The 22,692-nt window shown below is 40.1% G+C and overlaps 1 protein-coding gene and 1 long non-coding RNA gene across 2 annotated transcripts; one reads left to right on the forward strand and one right to left on the reverse strand.

Annotated features, from left to right (window-relative positions):
* Positions 1–1,014: 1,014 nt before the first annotated feature.
* On the reverse strand, positions 1,015–7,291 carry LOC118312088. Its single transcript, XR_007031307.1, has 2 exons — positions 6,763–7,291; positions 1,015–5,482 (listed from the first exon to the last, which is right to left on the reverse strand). It is a non-coding gene; the product is annotated as an uncharacterized LOC118312088 (long non-coding RNA).
* LOC118312086 (multidrug and toxin extrusion protein 1) lies at positions 7,183–22,411 on the forward strand. The gene is made up of 16 exons (XM_035636381.2): positions 7,183–7,494; positions 11,873–11,974; positions 12,097–12,165; positions 12,367–12,515; positions 13,362–13,404; positions 16,238–16,282; positions 16,379–16,476; positions 17,237–17,334; positions 18,468–18,649; positions 18,761–18,869; positions 18,991–19,066; positions 19,573–19,642; positions 19,730–19,862; positions 19,969–20,063; positions 20,168–20,225; positions 20,309–22,411. Exons 1-16 carry the CDS (start codon positions 7,303–7,305, stop codon positions 20,542–20,544), a joined length of 1,755 nt encoding a protein of 584 aa, XP_035492274.2. The 5' UTR covers positions 7,183–7,302; the 3' UTR covers positions 20,545–22,411.
* Positions 22,412–22,692: the final 281 nt, after the last annotated feature.

Here is a 22,692-nt window from a genome sequence, read left to right on the forward strand (position 1 = left end):
TGTATCCTCATAGTATATGGTGTAAAATATACAGGTCATGCAATCTTAAACTTGAGCCAGTAGAACAAAGCTTCTCACACTGAGGGTGGTGCATATGTAGGTCATGCTAAATCATTAAAACATCTTTCACATCACATTTCTCCAGCTTTTAGTGAGACTGCAGTCATTACATTATTTCCCAAGCTCCTGGCCCCCAGAAGAAGGGGAAGCAATACACGATTTTGCCACTAGAGGGCAGGAACATGTTTTATTGGTTCAGTGAAACGCAACGTTTCAAGTGCTGCGGAAATGGAAACTTTGACTTCTTCAATTTCATGAAACTGGGTACATTTCATCTGCTGGTAAGGATCATATGATGTGATTAAAAGCTAAAGAAAAATTTTAAGTGTTTACAGTTCTGCAGGGACAACATGCAAACTCACAGATTCCTCAATGCATTTGCTGTAAAGCCTTCCTGTTCAGATCCATGACTGTCTGTGATCAGATACATTTTGAATCATACTGTGCAGTTTTGGGGCAAATCAAAGGGGGGGAAATCAAGAGCAAAAAAAGTTTACTAGCACTAAACTCTATAATAAATTAGATATTTAGATTTATTTCTGAACTACAACTACTAGTATGTTTTACCTTTTATGGGAACAGTGCTTTAAACCTTTATCCCCCCTCAGTTGATCATGTCACCCTGTTTCCCACATGACAGAGGGGCATACCACGAGCAAATAAAAATTAGCCTAATCTTCTCTTTCCTCTACCCTCTGTTAGCCATCAGCTATTCCAGGTACCCAGCCTCTATACCACACCTTGGAGTTTGGATTGGTTCAACCATGCAGTGGACACTGGGATCGTGAGGCCAGAGGAACAAATTTGGTCGGAGGTACCTGAGTAGAGGCTGCACAGATGGTGAGGAATATTTTCAGCTCCTGCTGTTTGAGAAATGAGTGTGATGCCTGACGGCAAATGATGCTGGGAACAAATCATGTGTGAAAATTGAACATATCCTAGACTCATTACATGTAAATTTTTAAATTTTTATTTCGATAATTACAGCCTACAGCTAAAAAAGAAGAAAACATATCCCAAAATATTCTAGTATTTCATTTCGAGTTTGTGCATCTCTCCTGGTGTAGTGGAATACACAAAAACACAATCCTGGGGAAAACCACTGACTTGACAGTTGTCAAGAACTGGACGGTGCTTGGTGGTCCAAAGTCCTCTTTTCAGATGAAAGTGCATTTTGCATTTCATTTGCAAATCAAGGTCCCAGAGTCTGGAGGAAAAGTGCAGAGGTACAGAATGCAAATTGCTTGAGGTCCAGTGTGAAGTTTGAAGTCAGTGATGATTTGCGCTGCCATGTCATCTGCTGGTGCTGGTCCACTGTGTTATATCAAGTCCAAAGTCACTGCATGTTGACAGGGCTACATCTCCCAGTTACAGTTCTTCTAATATCAATGTAAACCTGTAAACCTACAAATTAAAGCTGAGACTTGGCACTTTGATGTAATATCAGTTATTTCATTTCAGTTTGAATTAATAGTGCAGCAGCATTAATGACTTCACATGATTGAGAGCCACCTTTTACCATTCAACTGCCTCGTGAAAATGGTACTATTGCCTTATTTCAAATTTTAAGGATAGAGGTTGATTTTCTTCCCCATTTTTGTAAAACGGAATTCACCTCATCACTCAATTTTTTTGTATAGATATAACACATATCTGCTGGTGAATAGAAGAAACTATTGTCTGTACAAAAGTAGAAAAATAGGATGCTGTTTTTCCCCAGTTAAATATTTTGCTGAATTATTTTATACTGTATGAAAATGACTATTGCTCACACCACAAGAAAATACACATAAACCAGAATATCGAGATAGTAATTATGAGATGGAGGAAATCTGAACAAGGTTACCTTCACAAAACCAAAACAACTGATAACCATGTTTTGGTTTTGCCATATGTGTTTGAGACAAAGAGGGGAAGAGGAGTGGTGCGTTCACTGTTCAATGGTACAAATCTGCTCAAAGCTACAGCTTTCCCACAAGGCTCCGCACCATTAGGACTCCACGGTGGTTTGAACAGTTTCTTTCATGACTAGTATTACAACACAAACGTGTTTTTTTTTGTTATTAATATCCAGCGGGTATTGTGTTTGTTTTTGTATTCCAGGTCATTTCCCAGCTGATGGTCTTTATGGTCAGTAACATCAGCATGGTTTTCTGTGGTCACCTGGGGACAACAGAACTAACAGGCGTATCACTGACAGCTGCAGACACTTGTTTTTTTAAATTGTATCTGTGTATATAGTGGCCTCCCAGCCTGTAATGTTAATTTCTCTCACTGTTATTTCCATTGGCACTGGTTTGTTGTCAGCTTGTGTTACCCTTATATCTCAGGGAGTGTCTTCAACAAAAGTTGTTTTTCCCGTGTAAAAGCAGCTCAGCTATGACCTTGGAGTCAGGTTTGTTTTCTTGACTCTACCGTACCTTTGCTTGTAGTGGTGTGGTGTGTTTTCAGAATAAATGTTAAATGCATGATTCTATGAGAAATTGACACAACTCCTCCTTTTGCCATAAAATGGCCACTCAAATGAAAATATAAATTGGTCATAATATCAGTGAATACAATCCATCAATACAGGTCCAGGTAAACACATCATAAACTGATAAATCTACACATTTAATACATTAAACTCTTGGGAAAGAGTTAGTATCCCTCGACATCAATGTCAGAACTCCATAACTATACTGCCAGATACGTGCCTTTGAAATGAGGACTAGACACAGTGTCACCAACTCACTTAGACAAGAGCGCTTTCATGCAAGTTAGAGTCATCATTCAACTCAAAATAAGCTGGTTTTTTTGGTTTAGTTTAGTTAGTTTCATGTTTTGTTGGAGCTACTCTCACCATCGCGAAAAGGATGGATACAGCCTTTGACACAATTTTGTGTATACGTAGTTGCATTCCATGCCTCCTAATCTCGGCTAACCATTAACCAAGGTTCACACTCACTCAAAATAAAGAATAACTTGAGCTAACTTTTTTTAATTATTTTTTTATGAGCAATCTCTAAACTGGGCTTAGCAAAAAAATAAGGGATGGAAATGTGGCAATGTCAAAGTCAGTCTCTTAGTCTGTTCATTATTCATAGGTTATCTAGGGATCATTTATAGTTTAATCAGTCAATTGAACATAAATCAATATCATATGGGGTTATAAATAAGATATAAATTGAGAGTTTACCATTTCAAACAAACTCGAATAATAACAAAACAACAAAAAATAAATTGAAGAAGAGGTGTAGGGAAAAGAAAAGGTGAGCTTATCACGTCTTCTTTTATCACACATTACACCTCATCCAAACTTATACATACTACACAGTCCCAATAATAACCATAGATACACATGGCTGGACATTACTGTACTATTACCATCTGTAATACAAGTGTATGTAGTCAAACCCAATATCACAAGATTTCATTTATCATTCATCAAGTGTCTTCCATTTACCTATTACTCTATTTTGAATAAATATTTTCAAACTGTAAATTGTATTACATGCTTTCAATCTATCCTCAAGTTTGCTCCATAGATTCACCGTTTATTAGTCCTCAATGTTTTTTAAACATAAACTTTCCTTTCAGTTCATACCTGCCATCTTTTTTTACAAACATATTTAGACAATGGTATAATAATAATTAAATTAAAGGACTAAAGGACTCGAAAATTGTCCTGACTTGAGTTATCTCAAAACACAGGGTCAAACTATTCCATTGAACCAGAGTTCGGACTAGTTGAAACCTGTTATCAGAACTGTTTATTCACAATGTATGTGGTCCTGCACCAAACACCTCTGTTGGTTCAGATATTTCCTTGTATGACATCTTGGGTTTCAATTTTATCTAACAAGTATAACCAAAAACCCTATTTAAGTTTAATTTTAATTTTAATGGACAGCTAATGTGTATTCATTTGTTATAGAACATGAGAAACACCAGCTGGTTATGGCACGCACACATTTTGCCGTGCACTCACGGTGCAGTCACACACACACACACACACATACACACACGCGCACACACACGTTGTACGACTGCAGTTATGTGTCATTAAACACTACACTGAGTAATATTGTTATATTGATATTGCACTTGGATACTGGTGAGTCTTTTTGCTCAAGTTTTAGTTACGGTCTCATTTATAAAACTGTGCGTAGGATCCTTACTAACAGTGCACGTACGCCCAAAAGCCAAAAATGGCGTACGCCAAAAAATATTCTGACTTAATAAACCTTGAGTACACCTGTGCACAATTCTCCCTTTATAAATCACTGATCACCAGTGTTGGCAGTAACGCATTACAAAAGTAATGTAATTACTGTAATGCATTGCTTTTTGCTGTAACGCAGTAATGTAAGGCATAACACACAAAAAAAACTTGTCGGCAAGATCCCCGTCGCGACTAGCAATGACAAGGTAAGCTATCATTGTCTCAACAGGTTAATTGTCACTGGGCTATAGCTATACTATAAATGGGCCATCAGAACAGAGACATAACGTCAATGTGAATCACGTCAATATTTATCCAGATAAAACATACCAAAACTTCTGTTAAACACAATAGACAATATGATGATGTAGGCTATGTCGGTGCATGTTTAATCACATCTAGAGGACATTGCTTTTATAAAATTTATTGTATAGGCTAATTAGCTTTCCCTTGATAGAGACCAAGGTCTCTACATACATATTGAAAGTTTCTGACACACATCGATTTTCAATGTAAATCTTCTCATGGGACAGGTAGCCTAGTGCACCCCCAACGTTTCAACATTCATTGAAATTCATGTTCAGCATAGCCAGCCCTTACAAAAATAGTTGGTTTCATAGGGTCGTACATTGTAAGGCCCTTTAGCTAATGTGTAGTGCTTAATGCATTAAGCTCTAGAATTTAATATCTGGCTATTTTCTTATATTTTCAGCATGTACTTCCAGACAGAAAAACCTTTGCAAAGGACTTGGGTAAGGCATACACAATCATGGCGAGGGAACTTAAAAAGACCATTGAAGCACAGAACTATGTGTCCACCACCGCTGATATTTGGAGTGCAAATAACAGAAGGTACCTCGGGGTCACGGTGCACTGGATCGATAATGAAAGTTTGAAACGGAGGAAGGCGGCAATAGCCGGTAGACGATTCAGGGGTCGCCACACTTATAATAAAATACAGAGATTGAGGACATTTTCTCAGAATATGGCCTTACTCACGACAAAGTCACTGCATGTGTGACCGATAACAGTAACAACTTTGTGAAGGCATTTAAGGAGTATCAGCATGTTGAGTCTGAAGAGGAGGGGGAGGAGGGCAGCGAAGGGGACGTGGACTTTACAGACCTTCCCAGTGTGCTTACCGCTGATGATGAAGAGGCCCAGGTTGGGCTATGTGTACTGCCTCCCCACCATAGATGCGCACCCCATACACTGAATCTAATTGCAAACAATGAGGTTGTTAAATGGCTTTCAACCAATCCAGAATCAAGAGTGCTACAGCCAAATGTTCAGCGCTGTGGACAAAGTCCAGCCGCTCCACAGTTGCAGCTGAATGCCTAGAAGAGGTTAGTGAGAAAAAGTTGATTGTCCCCAAAGTAACAAGGTGGAACTCATTCTATGATGCCTATGCACGAATCACAGAAATGCCTCTCACTGACATTAATAATCTCTGCACACAGTTTCAGATTCAGATTCAGGGAATACCAATTTCTCAAGGAATACTGTGCCATCATGAAGCCTTTCACAGCCGCGCTGGACATCCTACAGGGTGAGGACACTTGTTTTTATGGGACGCTTCAACCAACACTAGAGGTTCTAATGGCCAAAACCTTAGCAATGGAAAATGGTCTATTACCAATGACCACTGGGTTGCATGAGGTTATTGTGGGAGCAATCAAAACTCGATTTCCTGCAACAATTGATTCCAAGGCTGAGCCTGTAAGTGATTTTTAAAGGAAACCTTTCGCCTGTGTTTTTTTTTTTCTCAGGCCAGATTTATTTTAGGCTAAGATTAACCATAATATGTTCATTTTTGTGAAGTTACTGATATGATGGAGTCATATCCCTTGAGGCCATGGGCTAATCTTTTTTTTATTTTTGATAAAGCATAAACTATGCTTCACTATGCTGTGAAATTGAAAATAAAGGGATAGAAATGCAAAAAAAGATTTTGTATCTTGTCATGTCTTTAGACGTTAGGTTACAATACAGTAGGCTCTAGCTCTATTGATTTTAATATGAATAGGCCTAAAGTTATATTTATTATATTCTACTGTTTTTAGCCTTACGCCTATAGCTCAATCAAATACCATATCACCTTATTGAGCTTAATAAGCTACATTTAGAATGCCAAATCCATATTTCCAGTTATTTTGGTGAGAGTAACTTAAAAGTAATGCAATAGTAGTGTAATGCCTTACATTTCAAATACAGTAATATTATAATGTAACTAAATACTTTGAAATGACAGTAACAAGTAATGCGTAATGCATTACTTTTTTGAAGTAACTCGCCCAACACTGCTGATCACCAACAAGTGTGCGTACGTGAATCAGCCTCATATCCCGCCCTGTACACACCAATTTTTAACCATAAATAGTCAATGCAAATCACCTCATGAATGCTGATCCGTATATTAATGACCGTGGCGTCCAATTGTTCTTTCGTTTCAACAAGGTGCGAAAAGAACAAAAACACGTCACTTCTCAGACACTGACCTGTAGGGAGGTGGACGCCCGGAAAACAGCGTTATTTGTTGCCACAGGAGCGGGATCACTAATAAAAAGAAGCAGTGCGAGTGGCGACGTGTTGCTGCGGCGGTCAACTGTCAGTGCAACAGAGCGGACAGTGGCAGAACTTAAGAAAAAGTAGGCATCAATATTCATAATCGTCGTTCTCACCTTTACTTTCGGCTATCTGACTTCCGTTCTCTAACTCGCCATCGGTGTCGCCTATTCCCCTCGTCACCACAATGTGCGTACGAATGGGTCAGACTTTGCCCACGGTGTCTGCTCAACCTTTGCGTGGCAAGTGGCGTACGCACGTTCCCAGCCCCGTTTTGTGCGTACGCCACGTGTGTAAAGGAGACCGACGTGTACGTGAACGCAACACGAGAGCGACCCAGCGTTAGTGACGCCCCGAAATGATCAGCGAGGGGTGGTTGGTTTCGCGGCCCCTCCCCCTGAATCCTCCGCTGCCTGCCGCACACCATGTGTCTACCTCGCGTCTGCAGACAAAAGCATTGAGTTTGCGCAGTGATGGACGTGTCCGGTCAAACACACGGCGAACACTCTGGAGAGGTGGACGAAGTTTTAAAAGATGGCAGCGCGACTATTAATAAGGAGGAGTCCGGTAAAAGTGGGGGCTCCTGGCCGGAGAGAATGCGGGTCCGCATCCCGCCGGAGTACCGCCAGGAGCTGGTACAACTGTGCAAACTCGCGGGACCAGTGGTAAGACCTCCAGCTGTATTCCCTATGTATCATCCATGTTCAGTGTGTATTGGCACAGTGTTCACCACTCCAGCACAGACGGCTTTGAAATGAAGCGGCTACTTGAGAGTTGACTGCAGGGGCGGAGCTTTGATCTCAAAGGTAGGGGGGGGGGGGGGGGTACCCCTACTCGAGGTAGAACGAAATGCGACCACAATTTTGATATACCCCCTTCATGAAATGGATGGTTGTAACAAAAGTATCCTAAAAAAAATTTAAAAAAAATACAGAACAAAGTAATGATTTCCTTTTGAAATGTGTTTTTGTAGGCCTTGGTGATCAGGGGCAAAAAAATCATCGTAGCCCAAAAACAAAACAAAAATGGTATTACTTAGGCCTGTCACGATAACTACTTTTTGTCAGACAATATATTACAGAATTATTACAGTTAACGACACTATTGTCTTTTTTTTTGCAACTGAATCATGTGAGCTTTTTTGTCTCGGAATTTTGTCTATCCTCCCCTGAGAAACTGTTAAGACGAGTCTTCTCGGGCACAAAGCAAGGTCAACCTGTCTGTGGCAAGCCCCAACAATCATCGAGCAGCTGAAGTCTCTCTGGAGGTGTCATAGTCGTGGTGAGATGACGACATTACCCTAAACTAAATACTGAACACAGAACTTATTACCAGACCCGATTAAAACCATTTTGTCTCTGTCACTTCTGTTGAACTGCATACACTCTCTGTTGAAGGTGTTGAGCTCAGCTCACAAGAACTTTTCCTCTCATGATGTGCCACAGTAGGCTATGGCGAGCACTTGTAGTCAAATACTAGGGCGCACGACTCTGTTTATATCCTATTTGTATCATCTGGCAAACATTAGTTTCTTGTTCTGCACTGTGGCATAAGCTCCACTCTGTTTACCTTTCTACTTATTTAATTGTATTACTATTATTATTATATTTTTTAAATTAAATTATTATTATTATTATTTTTAAATTGTTATTATTTATCTTTTTTATTTTAACACTGATAATTCTTAGTATTAAAATAATCCACTTATGGTACTTACTTATTTGATTTATTTCCCTATCTCATTTAGTTTCACTAATTCAACTTTTGGATTCAACCTTATATGCTTTCCCCTTTTCATGCATGTACATCTAACTTCATTCATTTATCACTTTAACATGACCACGAGGTCAGACTATTTCGTTATTTTGCTATTTTTCCACTATATGGTTGCAGACCCGTTTATCTTGTTTCTCAACACCCGCACTGACTGCGGAGCCGCTTATGAGGCATATTTTCTTTTTTTTAAGGTTGACATTAGGTTAACCCTTTGATTACATAGAGGATCCTTTTATGTTTGTGTACTTAGTTATTTTCGTTTTATTGCTCTGTCGCTTCTCAACCTCCCATATGGAGGTGTGCCGTGTGTTCTGTTCTAGCAGCGGCGTTATATCTTGGGGTTTCATGTTCATGTTGGGGGGTGGGTATTCTGCTCTATGATGTTTATTCCTTTTGTTGTTATGCAAACTACCTTATAGTTATGGGGGAAATCCACTCGGCCCCTGTAGCCTTGGTCAGTATTTATGGTCCTGATTTTTATCACCCTACTTTCTTCAGGAAGGTGTTTCCCTTAATAACTGATATATCACAAACCAAACTCATTGTTGGAGGGGATTTAAATTGTACTCTAGACCCTTAAATGGATAGCTCCTCCAAGAAGCCTCACACTCTAACACAAGGGACTTCTTAAAAGCATACATTAACACCTCAAACCTAGCTGATGGGCGATTTTTCCACCCCACTGAGGCCCTGTCTACACGAATGCGAATTTGTCTCGTCGTTTATGAAATATCTTTTGGTGTGGACAGGGCCTGAAAAAGTCTACTCTTTTCACTCGCATGTACACAACGTTTATACCCGCATTGACTACTTTCTGGCAGTTTCTAAATTATTGCATCACATTCACAACCCTAGATATCATGATATCCTCATGTTTGAACTCAACTTAGGTGGCCTACACTCCTCTCGGCCACTGTGGAGGATGGACCCTCAACTTGTTAATGACCCTAAATTCTCAGAATATTTACACACGCAAATGGAAATATTTTTCAAAACCAACAATACCCCAGAAACCTCCCCAGGTTTGTTGTGGGATACTCTAAAAGGATATCTGAGGGGTTTTATAATCTCCTACTTGGGGCATAGAAATAAAATGAACAAAGCTCGGCTCCTGGATTTAGAAAAAAAAATTCATCAATTAGATAGAGAGAATGCATGTCAGCCCTCGTGGGAGACGAGCAAATATTACAGTTGAGGGTTGAGTCACCTCTGCAAACCAAAGCAAGCCGGCAGACTTGCTCTTCCAGATTTCTGCCTCTTCTATGGGCTTCTAACATCAAATAATTTTTATGTGTCTGGTGGATTCGGCTGAGCCCCCTCGCTGCCTGCGGATGGAGCGTGAGCAGTGCCGTCCATACTGTTTTGGCGCAGTGTTTACGTCTCCAGTGGCATTGGATAGATCTGTTTATGGTGGAAGTCTTACTATAAATGCAATGGTCAAAATCTGGAAGCAAATTAGGACCCATTTTTGGCTTCAGCCCGCTCTCTTTCCTGCTCCCCGTAGCTGAGAATCCCTCGTTCCCACCATCTCAGCTCGATAATGGATTCCAACAATGGAGAATCCTGGGTATTTGCAATATTAGTGACCTCTATCTGAGTTGAACTTTCGCGTTGTATACTCATTTACAAGAAAATTATAAACTGCCTGGGAGCCATTTTTTTAGGTTTCTACAAATAAGAAACTGCGCATGCCCACTTGTCCTCTTTCGAAAATTCTTAACCCTCAGCTTTAGACAAGTGTCTCCTCCCAAATCTGGGCTCAGATAGAAGGGTGTCATACTTCTATGAGTCACTACAATCAGTTAACCCCCCCTCTACTGTAACAGTCAAGACTGCTTGGGAGGACGAGCTTGGGATACAGATCCCAGATGAGACCTGGGAGGAGAGCCTTAAAGGGATAAATGCTGGCTCAATCAACTCGAGGCACTGCCTCATTCGCCTTTGTGTCATCCACAGACTTCACTATTCACAATCAAACCTCCACAAGATTTTTCCAGACGTATCCTCACAATGTGACAAATGCAATATAACGGAGGGAAATGTCATCCACAGCTTCGCGCTCTGCCCCGAGATAGAGAAGTACTGGACAATTTTTTTTAAAACATTCTCTCATATTCTCAATATCCATATTGAACCTGATCCTGTCTTAATAGTGCTGGGGACTTCGGATGTCACATCTGTATTAAGAAAATATAAACAGCAACTTCTCTCCTATGGGCTGATTACTTCCAAAAAATGAATTTTGACATTCTGGAAAGGGAATGTGGTTCCCACCTTAAGGTTATGGCTCAAGGCAATGACTGACACCCTTCATCTGGAAAAAAAATTGATATTCGCTGAGGAACAGAGTCACAATTTAACAGGATTTGGCTGCCCCTTGTCTGTTACTTAAGAAATAATTCATAGTGGACACCCCTTGTGTAGGTGACTGTCCACCACTGCTCTTCACCTGTTAACTTTATAATTTTCCATAGCAACCTGTAACTTATTATATATATTTATATTTTGACACCGTGTGCTATTTTTGTGTTTGTCACAGTATCTGTTCTGTTTGCTGTACTTTTTTTGTTCTCTTTTTAAATGAAGATGTAAACTGCATTTTATCGTCCTACATCTTGAATTTCGTCTGCAATAAAAAGACACTTGTCAAAAAAACAGCAACTGTGAATGAATTCAGAGAGAGAAATACGTTTTTCGGTGGTTCCCTCTGCTACAGTGGGACTCAGACTTTTGCTACTTCCACTTCTTCTCCAAACTCCATAAAATTGCATCTCTGATCACCATCTCCATAAGGTAACATATTAACTATGCATAAGTAGCTCATACAACCCCACTTCAAAATCACTGAACTATCCCTTTAAATACATGTTGGTAAAGGAGTAGAAAGATGTTATATACCTTCAGATAGACCACTGTCCGTTCTATCCCACTGACAGTTGACAGCTGCAGCAACACGTCACCACTCGTACTGCTTCTTGTTATTTGTGATCCTGCTGCTGTGGCCACCAAATAACGTTGTTTTTTTGGGCATCCACTGCTCTAGACGCCAGATAAGACACATCAAATTAATATAATAATACTGTATTATATTATAACGAACAAAGGTGTACTGATCCAGCACCAGCAGAAAACATGCCAGTATTCATCCATACTGTATCAGTGACGGATACTTCCCCGTGACCTTGCAGAATCCGAAGATTTTTTTTAAATTTATTTATTTTTTAAGGATCTCTCTTAACTCACTGTATTGTCCGTTTTTGTCCTAAGATCATTTCCCAGATGATGGTATTTATGATCAGTTTCGTCAGCACAGTGTTCTGTGGTCACCTGGGAAAAACTGAACTTGCAGGAGTAGCATTATCAATTGCGGTAAGTAGACTTGTTTGAGTCCTACTCTGTCTAAATCTATGTTTATCCTGGTGTCCCAGCCTGTCTGTACAACTATTAATGTAAATGTTTTTCTCTGAATTATAATTTTTTGTCGTTTGCAGGTTGTTAACGTAACCGGTATTTCCATTGGAACTGGTTTGTCGTTAACCTGCGATACCCTCATATCTCAGGTAGTGTCCTCACCAGAGGTTGTGCTTATCTAACCAAGACACACACAGTACTGCTGGGTTCCCAGGTAACCCTGGGGTCCCCTTAAAAACAACTCAACTATGGGCTTTCGTAACGGGTTTGCTCACGGCCTTAGTTATTTTGTGATTCTGTGTTTTCCAACTCTGCTTATTTAAGGGTCCGTGTCTGTCTTTTTCATGCAGACATATGGGAGCGGTAACTTGAAGCGCGTGGGTGTGATTCTCCAGAGGGGGATTCTGATTCTGCTGCTGGCCTGTTTCCCCTGCTGGGCAATCCTCATCAACACTGAACCTCTCCTACTAGCTGTCAAACAGAGCCCAGAGGTCGCCAGGTCAGTTACAACACATGCCTTCAGCTTCTCTTTCAGTTACACTCCTAGAGGTTTTATCCAGACTGACAATCTGCACTTTTAAAAATGTACAAATTGAATGAATGCTATTACTTAAGGCGGTAAGGCTGTTAACTTTGTGAAAATTACTTGTACTTACCTGATTCAGCCACATGGGGTCAGCAGAAGCAAGTTGTAAACACAACACTGAATGGAGTTATGGGCTTATTAAGTTCACTTAATCATGTGATCCATTGATAACATAACAATGGTATTGATTAGTAAGTATTACTAAGTAAGTATTGATTGAAACAGCTTTTAGCCAGCTACTGATGCTTTGTCACAGCAAACTTAATTGTCGTTCAGAGTGAACTGTCCCAAAGTTGACATTGTTGACACTATAACCTCATACTTGTCCATTTTATGTATGTGGTGTCAATTTCTCATATAATCATGTATTAACATATACTCTGTTTGAATTGTGTTTCTGTTATGTGGGAAAGACTGTTTACGAGAGGTAATAATGATACAATAATGTTGATAGGGCCAACACTCTTGTTGACCCCAGCCGCCTTGGCCTGGCTATTTGAGATGTCTTTTCTGTATGATCTGGGTCAGACCTCTGAACCATTCCATGGTGAAGGAGCTCTGAACCAGCTGAACAGACTCTGTTGTTCTCTTGACTTTGATTCAATTAAATATGACTTGTAGACAAACTTGTTATATTTGAATGATTATTTGTCCATTTCTTGAGGAAATCAAGATTTCCACCACAATGTACAATCATAAATCTCAATCCCACAGTTTCACATGCAAACATTATTTGTTCTGTTGTCTTTCTGCATGAAGTATGTCTCAGCTATATGTGAAGATCTTCATGCCTGCTCTGCCGGTGAGTTTGGAACAGTCTAGACACTAGACACCTTTTTCAGTTTTCAGCCATGGTTAGCTGCATGCAGGGCCGGCTCTAGCCATTTTGATGCCCTAGGCCAAATTATGACTGCCCCCCTCCCCCCCCCCCCAAAAAAGAACCCCTTCACGATTGCAAAGAGCTGTATGTAAATTCCAATAAGTCACCTTTTGTAGAATCCTTTGATGGGTTCAGTGTTTCCCATAGGATTTTGAGAGACTGTGGTGGTGGGTGTCAGACCCCCCCCCCCCCCGGAAGAAAATTTTGTACATTTCATAGCTAAATTCATGGTGAAGTTTGATAGCAATTTAGGAGGCTACATCTATATGAAGAACATTATGCTCCTGACGATATTGTAATATACTAGATGATTTTTCCTCAAATTTCTAAGACCACAATTCTGTCTATATTATGATTTTCATTTCTTTGCCCCTATCATAAATGTGTTTTGTGATCATCAAAGAAATTAAGATACTTTTCAGACATACAATTTATATATAATGGCAGCAGAATGTACTATCCACCGCTGGAGACATTTGACTGATTTTGCAAGAAGTCTGTCTGTCGCGTACGGGCCAAGAAAGTGCAGTGTTAAATTTGGACATGTTATGAGCATGATACATTTTTAATAAACAGATGATCAGCGCTCTGGAGCAGCTGCAGCTGGGACTCATCAGTGAGACACGTTGTCAATCAGCACAAAGGCGTGTTGTTCTCCGGTTCACGGTTCTGGCTGAGTCAAACTCTGAATAACCAGGTGAACTGCTCTTAGTGAGTGCAGCAGGGGGCTTCAAAACTCTGAGGACTGAGTCCTGCACGGGGCGCTTCACCCCCGCGAATCCCACAACGCCTCCTCCCGTTCTTCGGTCCGTCGCCCCCCTCGCTGATCTGTGCAGCCTAACTGGGGATCGCCACTTCTCCCTCGGGTCTCTTTCCCCGCCCGGTCGTGCCACTCCCCCATTGTACTACGGTGAACGGGGGAGCGCAGCGCACACTGGTCTCGCTCTCGCTCGATGCTGCAGTCATAAAAAAAAAAAGAAGTCATCCTTGCGGCGCCCCCCTGACATTCTTCGTTCTAGGCGACGGCCTATGTCGCCTATGCCAAGAACCGGCCCTGGCTGCATGGCTCTATGGATGGCAATGTCCCTCTGTCAGTCAGTCCACCACTAAGGCTCATCATGTAAGACTTAAAGACCCCTCCAGTCACGTTTTAATGTATATAAAAATAATCTGCTATTCCTAATATTTTGTTCAACATTGTTTATCCCAAAAAAAGTTGGAGACCATCCACTCTCTCTCCGTCATTGAGGAATTCTGAGACCATGAATATTCATGATATGCAAATAACACAGGCTTTATGCCCCGCCCACCACAGCTGTTCGTGCTAGGTTGACCTGTGAAAGAATGTGCACAACAAGATGGGTAGCGGCATAATCGGCGAGATTCAGCAATAAAACTTACACGAATTGCTAATGCTAACGCTTACCCAGTGCTGACACCTGCCATCCTCTCGTGGATGCGCTGCCTCTGCTGCATTGGAAGTTTTCGGTTTATTTGCCTACATTTGCATATTCAACAGCGATTGTTTTTCTGTACTCTTGACGTACCAAATCTACCTTGCCATGATTCGTTTGAATTTCAAATTGCGGAGAAGTGCACAGAAATCTCCTACTCCAGGAGAGGAATGTGAAAACACTTCTACAGTGACAAAGTTTTCTCTGATACATGTCCCTAAAGTCAATGTCAGACATTCTAGAGGCCAGAAACCGAGGAAAAACACTTTTTTTGAGTTGATGGGTACTTTAATATAAAACATTTAAAGCATTTAGATTCATACTTAGCTTTTAAATTGCTTAATTAATAATAACATTAGAAATAACTTAATTTATATTATGAACATTTCAAATTACCTATTTCAAATAAGTAACTATTAATTGATTGAACAATTTATGAAATTATAAAACTATGAAACATGCCTCCTTCCCATCTCTTCCCTTCCACATATAGTCATTGGTTCGTCAGGAAGTTTCCTTCTTTTCTCTGTGGAGCAGTAGACCAGGGATAAAGTCCCCACTCAAAATCATGTTTTTCTTCTTGATACTTCAGTTGCATGTTTTGTATTTTCAGATTTTGACATTGCAAGGCTGTTTTCACGTTCATCTTCTAAAGATGTCTCGGTCTGGAATTCATTGTGCTCATGAAACACATGATGCCACAAATGTACTGTGGAACATGAAACAGCCAGTGCACATACTGTACATACGCTGAACAATATGTGGGAGACCTATTGAGTGCAATTGCTCAACCTTGAAAATGAAAATATTTACATATTCATAGATTCTGAATTTTTAATGAGGGAGAAGGTAGTTGAGCTTTTTTTGCTAGCAAAACATGTCAGAAACAAAAAGTTTATTGCGCCACGGAACACACACTGTTTAATGTTCCCAATCATGTTTTTTGTTTCTGTAAACGTTTTCTCTGGTGATGTGTTTGGAGCACCCTCCCCCTTGAGTTAAATGATCAAATGCGTTCAACAGGGGGCACACTTGAAAAAGGGTGAAACTTTAGTGAAACATATTGAAGTCAAGTAAGCAAAGCAATCGGCAGATCATTTGGCGGGCGACAGCTGTGGATTCATGTTGCAGTTGTCATTTTGAACAACGCTAGTCAATGTAATGTGTACTAAGTGTTCTAACTGAAGTATAGGATTTGATAAATGTATTAGTCATATTCTTAAAGCAAAACTCTCATGCTCAAATTTTTGTCTACCTATACCAAAGTTACACGATCATGATTTCACATTTTCCTTCTGCAGGCAGCTTTTATGTACCAGCTGCAGGGGAGGTATCTTCAAAATCAGGTGACACTTTCTTTCACTTTAACAATCTGTCCTGATACTAACTTCATTTAGTCATTGAAATTAATATTGAGACAAATTTTGCACTGTGGTTCACAGGGAATTATATGGCCTCAGGTTATAACTGGAGTGATTGCAAATGTCCTCAATGCAATCATCAACTACATCTTCCTCTATCCTCTGGATTTGGGTGTTGCGTAAGTTTATTTTTTTTTCCAATCTTATCTGTAGAAATAATGACACTTGCTATAATTTCTGCTAACAAAATAACTTAATGCTTGATCTGATTAGTATTGGAATGGCCATCTGCCTGTACTAGCCTGATAACCAGATTGAATATACAATCCAATACAGCAATACAGACGACAACCACATATCTGTAACAGACAAAGGATTTGTACCAATGGTGTACTGTGATTTTACATGCAGGCTAAACAGTCAGAGAGAATAAATTTGTGTAAATTGCTTGTTTACCACTTATTGAGTATTTTTTTAAGAGCAAGCCCAGTTCCCACACTGTATGTGTATAATATTGTGAGCAAGATACCTGATCTCAGAACAGTGGAAGCGAAGTCGAGGGCAGCTCGACATGCACACTTATCTATAGCTAGCCACTGTATAGTCAGTCATCCGTCGGAGATCCCAGGTTTGATCCTCGACTTTGTCACAGAGGCATCCATGAAAATGGCAGAAATGATAGAAGTATCAGCTGGAAGTCAAGCTAGCTGCGAGAGACAACAACCTGCTGCTGCCACAGGTGGTACAAAATAAACGCAAACGGGCAACATCAGATCCTTGTATGGAGATATACTTCCACCATGTTATCAACTAATTCATACATACTTTTTGTTTTAAAAGGTCAAGCAGTGTTTGACTTACTTGCTTTTATGGCAGACCACTGCTTTATACTGTTTCATCTGTGCTCTGAAATTGTTTTATTGTTGTTGTTTTTTCAAGTGGATCTGCAGCTGCTAATGCCATCTCTCAGTATACGCTGGCTGTGGTTTTATACATGTACATATGCTGGAGAGGTCTGCACAAGGCCACCTGGGGAGGTATGTTGTCTAACCATCTTTGACAACTACATGAAATTGATTAAAATCATATTTTTTTATCTGGTAGACTGTGTTAATTGACGCACTCTTGTCTCGTAATTTGATCCTCTTTCATCCATCAAATTTGTGGTCTCAAAAAAAAAAGGTGTCCATTGTAAACATTCCAGTGTGTAATGTTTGACAAATGAATGACTCTATGACTCTGTAATGCTGTGTAGAGGAGAGCTCACAGTGTACACTGTGGAGTTTCTTTACTCTCTTTATCAAGAGCATGGTCTTTCATTTTCAAAGCATTATTTCTTAATTTCACATTTTGAAACGTTTCCCTTCCAAACTCTGTCCTCTCTCTGTCTACACCCAGATATAGTGTTGCTTCATGTCCTGTGCTTCAGTCTTATTCCTTCTCCTCTCGCTTGTACTGCATCTGTGTGCTAACAAAACCTCCGATTTCTGTTCTCGCTATTTCTGCTCTTGCTATATTAACGCTGTCGAAATTCCCCAACCCATGGTAAATGGACTATATTTAAACACCCAAAGCAGTTAACAGCAGAAGTCAAATTCACCCATTCACGCACATTCATACATCGCTTCTATACACACACTTTTCCTTTCGCATGTCATTCATACAGGGGCTATTTAGGGTTATTGGGTTAAGGACACTTTAGACACACGGACTGGAGGAGCCGGGGATCGAACCATCGACCTTCTGGTTAGTAGACGATACCTGCTGAGCCCCAGCCGCCCTAGCCCACCAATAGAATAGCAGGTATGAAGTTGATAATGCTGGCAGTAAAAATCTGAATGTGAAATACAGAAAGACAAGGCTCTCACCGTGAAAGACCATGAATCTTGAATAAAGATAGAAGAGAAACTCCATCGATGACATAGTTGCAGAATAAGTAAAAGGTTGGTTATGTATTGAGAGAGCACTGTCAACCTTGACTCTATTAAACTCTAAGCCCAAAAACACAGATGGAGTATGTGAATAATTTAAAACAATGAACTTTTCTCATGGACAAATTTCACATTGGCTTATGACCATGTTTCCCCTGGAAGGAAATGAAAACAGATTAAATGAAAAGGTAATATTGTATTGTACACACTTGCTTAACCTCTGGTCCTGTGACCCACAGGCTGGTCACTCGACTGTCTGCAGGAGTGGGGACCATTCATCCAGTTGGCCATTCCCAGTATGCTCATGCTTTGTCTGGAGTGGTGGATGTTTGAGTTGGGAGGATTCCTGGCCGGAGTGATTAGTGAGACTGAGCTGGGAGCTCAGTCAATAACATACGAGCTGGCTGTTGTAGCTTACATGGTAATTATGAACGCTGATTCTCTGCTGAATATGGCCCTCGCTCCAATCAAGGCATAGTTGAGGAAAAGCTTTAATACACTTTTGAGTATTACTCATCTAGTTTTCTTTCAGTTCCCACTAGGATTCTCTGCTGCTGCCAGTGTACGGGTTGGGAATGCTCTTGGTTCAGGAAACATAGAGCAGGCCAAGTTATCATGCAAAGTCCCCATCATCTGTGCATGTAAGAACCAATACACAAAGTCACAAAGTCTTGAAGTCATAAAATGCCGACTGTAATTAATTGTGCAACATTTGGAAACAATATATTTTGCAATATATATTTTTTCTTTTTCTTGTTTCAGTCATTATTGCATGTTTTGTTGGAGCTAGTCTCAGCCTGGCCAGATATGCCATTGGATACATTTTCACCACAGAGCAGTGAGTATCATCATGGACACAATAACCTTTCACATTCTTGCTTTGACAGAATAATTCAGGTATCTTGTCTATGTGCCAGTTTTACAATGATGTACACACTTGTCACACATTGACTAAGGTCATCATCGTCATGCTGACTCAGAAACACTAAACCACCTTATTGGTGATGCCAAAGCGATCTGCTTCCCAGTTAGTTCCAGTACAGTTAACCTTAACAAACCTTTTCAAATGATTACATAAGCACACTTTCCCAGTTTGAATGAAATATTAACCGATCTTGGACATGATGGTGGTCTGGAAAACTGTGACCAAACAGAAACAGTAATATCTAATGATGACTTGTCTGGAGTGGCATGAAAGTTATCATGTTATTATGTAATGTTGTATTACATGTGTCTTGTTCAATCACAAGATCTGATCTGTGTTCTACATATTTTTGACTTGGTTAGAGATATTTCTAGATACATGAATTCTATACATCTTATCTCCATCTCCATGTTTTTTAGAGACATTTTACAGAGGGTCGCTGACGTCATGTTTATATTTGGTTTCATGCATCTTGCTGATGCCATTGCGGTGAGATACGGTTTCCACAACAATTTCATGCATTTGAAATCTGATGTTGACAAACTACAATCTACTACAATCTATTGGATTTTACAGGCTGTGACTGGTGGAGTTCTCAGGGGAGCAGGAAAACAGTTGGTTGGTGCTCTGTGTAACCTGGTGGGATTCTACTTCATTGGCTTCCCCATTGGTGTGTCCCTGATGTTTGCAGCAAACATGGGGATTGTAGGTGAGAATAGAACAATAATGTCCTGCAATTATGATATAGTCTTGTCTCCTGTTAGTCATGAAACATTCAGGAAAGCTGTAAAAACCCTTTTTCATTTCTGTTATAGGACTATGGACAGGATTAACCGTATGTGTGCTAATGCAATCAATTTTCTTCATCGCTTTTCTGTGCAAACTTGATTGGAAGAAGGCTGCTGATGAGGTTTGTACCTACACCCCTTGACCAATTTTAAAAAATGTATATTTTCTTGAGCACTATCTAAAGTCAAAAACATTCTATTAATTGTTCTTAATTTCTATAATCAGGCTCTTGTGAGAGCAGGAGTCCAGATCAAAGAAGAAAAAGAGATGATGGAAAATAAAGGTAAACACCTACACACTCACTGAAACATCCATTGAGTTTGCAGTTTAGTGTTAATACCAAATGTTCTCCCTTAAACCTTCCAGACCCGACTTACAACCAGGCCCAGGTCAATACTGCTGCGTCAAGTTGTGAGAGTAATGAGAAGGCGGACGAGGATGAGGAAAGTCCATGCCAGAATAAATCCACTACTACTATAGTGGGAGATGTTCTCTCAGTAACACAACTTGTTTTACGGCGAGGACTGGCATTGCTGTTAATGGTCGTCATCCTCGTCGCCGGAATATTAGCCAACGTCTTCCTCACCAGGCTGCTGAATTGAGTCCTCTGATGATGCAAAGTGGGTAATCAGAGGAATGGTTGTCAGGTTGGATCGCATTAAGTGCCACCAAACAATATTTTTATGTTAACACTGAGTGATCAAAACTGGGAGCCACAGTTAGGCCAGATTTAAACAAATGATGCATGCTGTAAACCACGGTGAGATTCCTGACGATTAGTTTCTACCGTTTCAAATTTTAATTATCATTGAGATCCCCGTTGATTACCACGGTAGATTACCCCAGTAGATACTGTCCAGCTCAGTTGGCACCAGTCTTAAGACGCAGGCGCAGCATGCAACGTGGGTTTGTTGTGGATCCGAGTCGCGCTTGGGAGCAGTTCTTTGTATTTCACTATGATGCTCTGCCAAATTCTCATCTGTCCTAAACCATGCACTCCCCTTGACGTGAGCAGAGATAATCAGTCAGTTATGAGAGATATATGCTGTCAAGGTTCAGGGCAGAACACAAAGTAGAAAAAACACAGGCACATCTCTGTTTTCTTTTTGAATTAAAAATACCGTGATAATACTGAAAAAAAAAAATTTCCCAGGCTGAACCTGCAGGAAGATGCACGCCGCATAGTCACTTTTAATGCTGTGACTTGTTCGTTAGTTTTTTCAGTAAAACATTGAAGTTACACCTCTGTATTAATTATTTCAGACATGTTTCAAATAAATTCTATTGGAGTTTGCAAGCAAAGGACATGCCTGACAGCGTATTTATATGGGTGCATGTAGTGTTTTACTTGCCAAAAGGGGTGCCCTGCAAAAAACTTTGGGAACAACTGCCTTCTTGTATAAAACGGCAACAAACGTGTTGTTGCTTAAGGTGCTTCCATGTGTCTCTCACTTAAATGCAACACATTTTTTGTAGCCTTCCACAGATCTGTGCCTCAACACGATCCTATCTCTGAGCTCTGCAGACAGTTCGTTCAACCTCATTGTTTGCTTGTTGTTCTGATATGCTCAGCTGTGACACCTTTAAAAAGACGGATGTGCCTTTTTTAATCATGTCCAATTCATTGAATTTAACCACTTGTGTAGTCTGATCCAGGTTTAGAAACATCTCCAAGATGATCAGGAGGAATGGGAGCAGCTCAGCTGGTTTTCAAGTGTCCGTGCAAAGGGTCTGAATACTTATGCCAATGAGATATTGATTTGTAGATTGAGGAGTAAAGGCTGCTATGAAACAAATTGTAAAAAAAAATTGAAGGAGTGTGAATACTTTCCGGATGGACTTTGTGTCAATAATCACAGAACTATTTACCTGTTCAACATTACTAATATCTATAGTAATCCTTATTTTGTCAACAAAGGGTTGTTGCCAGACCAAAACAAAAACTCTGATAGAATTCTGACATATAATGCAGGGATATATTGATCAGTATGTCCGGCCAGTCGTTGATGTTTTGGGTTTGCTGGGGAGATATGTTATCTGCTGGGGACTCTTATCTTATTATTACCCTAATATCATTATTGATATTGTAGTACAATACTGTACGTGTGTGGATGATATTGAATGATTTTTGTTCCTGTATCACTGATATCTGGTATTTAGTATGCACATAAATGGCATTCAGTGTTCCTTAAATGTATTAATTAGCAACACATCCATCACTCAGTGAATGAGTGTCTTCTACCAAATACTACAGACTGAAATCATCCAAGTGAAATTCAGTATTACCAAAGAAGGTGTGTATGTACAAAATATTTTTCTATAATGAGTAATATTCTTAACATTTTCATGTTCACAATATAGATACGTTGTTAAATGATTAATATAACTGGGTTGTATGTATATGAGCTGTGTACACAAAACCATTTGAAATTAAACCTGCTGGGAATCATTGTTCCTTTTCGCCTCGGAGGTAATGTGACTGGTTCTGTTAGTTTGTTTGTAAGCAGGATAAGGCTACTCAGAAAGTTAAAAGGGGATGAGTGGGAAACTTCTATCAAGGACAGGTTTCAGACGTGGTAACGGGTGATTACATTTTAGGGATATTTGTTTATTCAAAGTTCGGTAAAGCCCGACCCAGTACAAGGAACCCTGAACGGCTCAACCAGAGAATCAGCTGTTGTTGCCGTTGTCATGACCACGCTGTTGTTGTGATTGACAACGTGTCTTATGTCGCTGCTCCACAGCGCTGA

Source organism: Scophthalmus maximus, chromosome 8 (genome assembly GCF_022379125.1).
Source record: "Scophthalmus maximus strain ysfricsl-2021 chromosome 8, ASM2237912v1, whole genome shotgun sequence".
In the NCBI taxonomy this organism is placed as follows: domain Eukaryota; kingdom Metazoa; phylum Chordata; class Actinopteri; order Pleuronectiformes; family Scophthalmidae; genus Scophthalmus; species Scophthalmus maximus.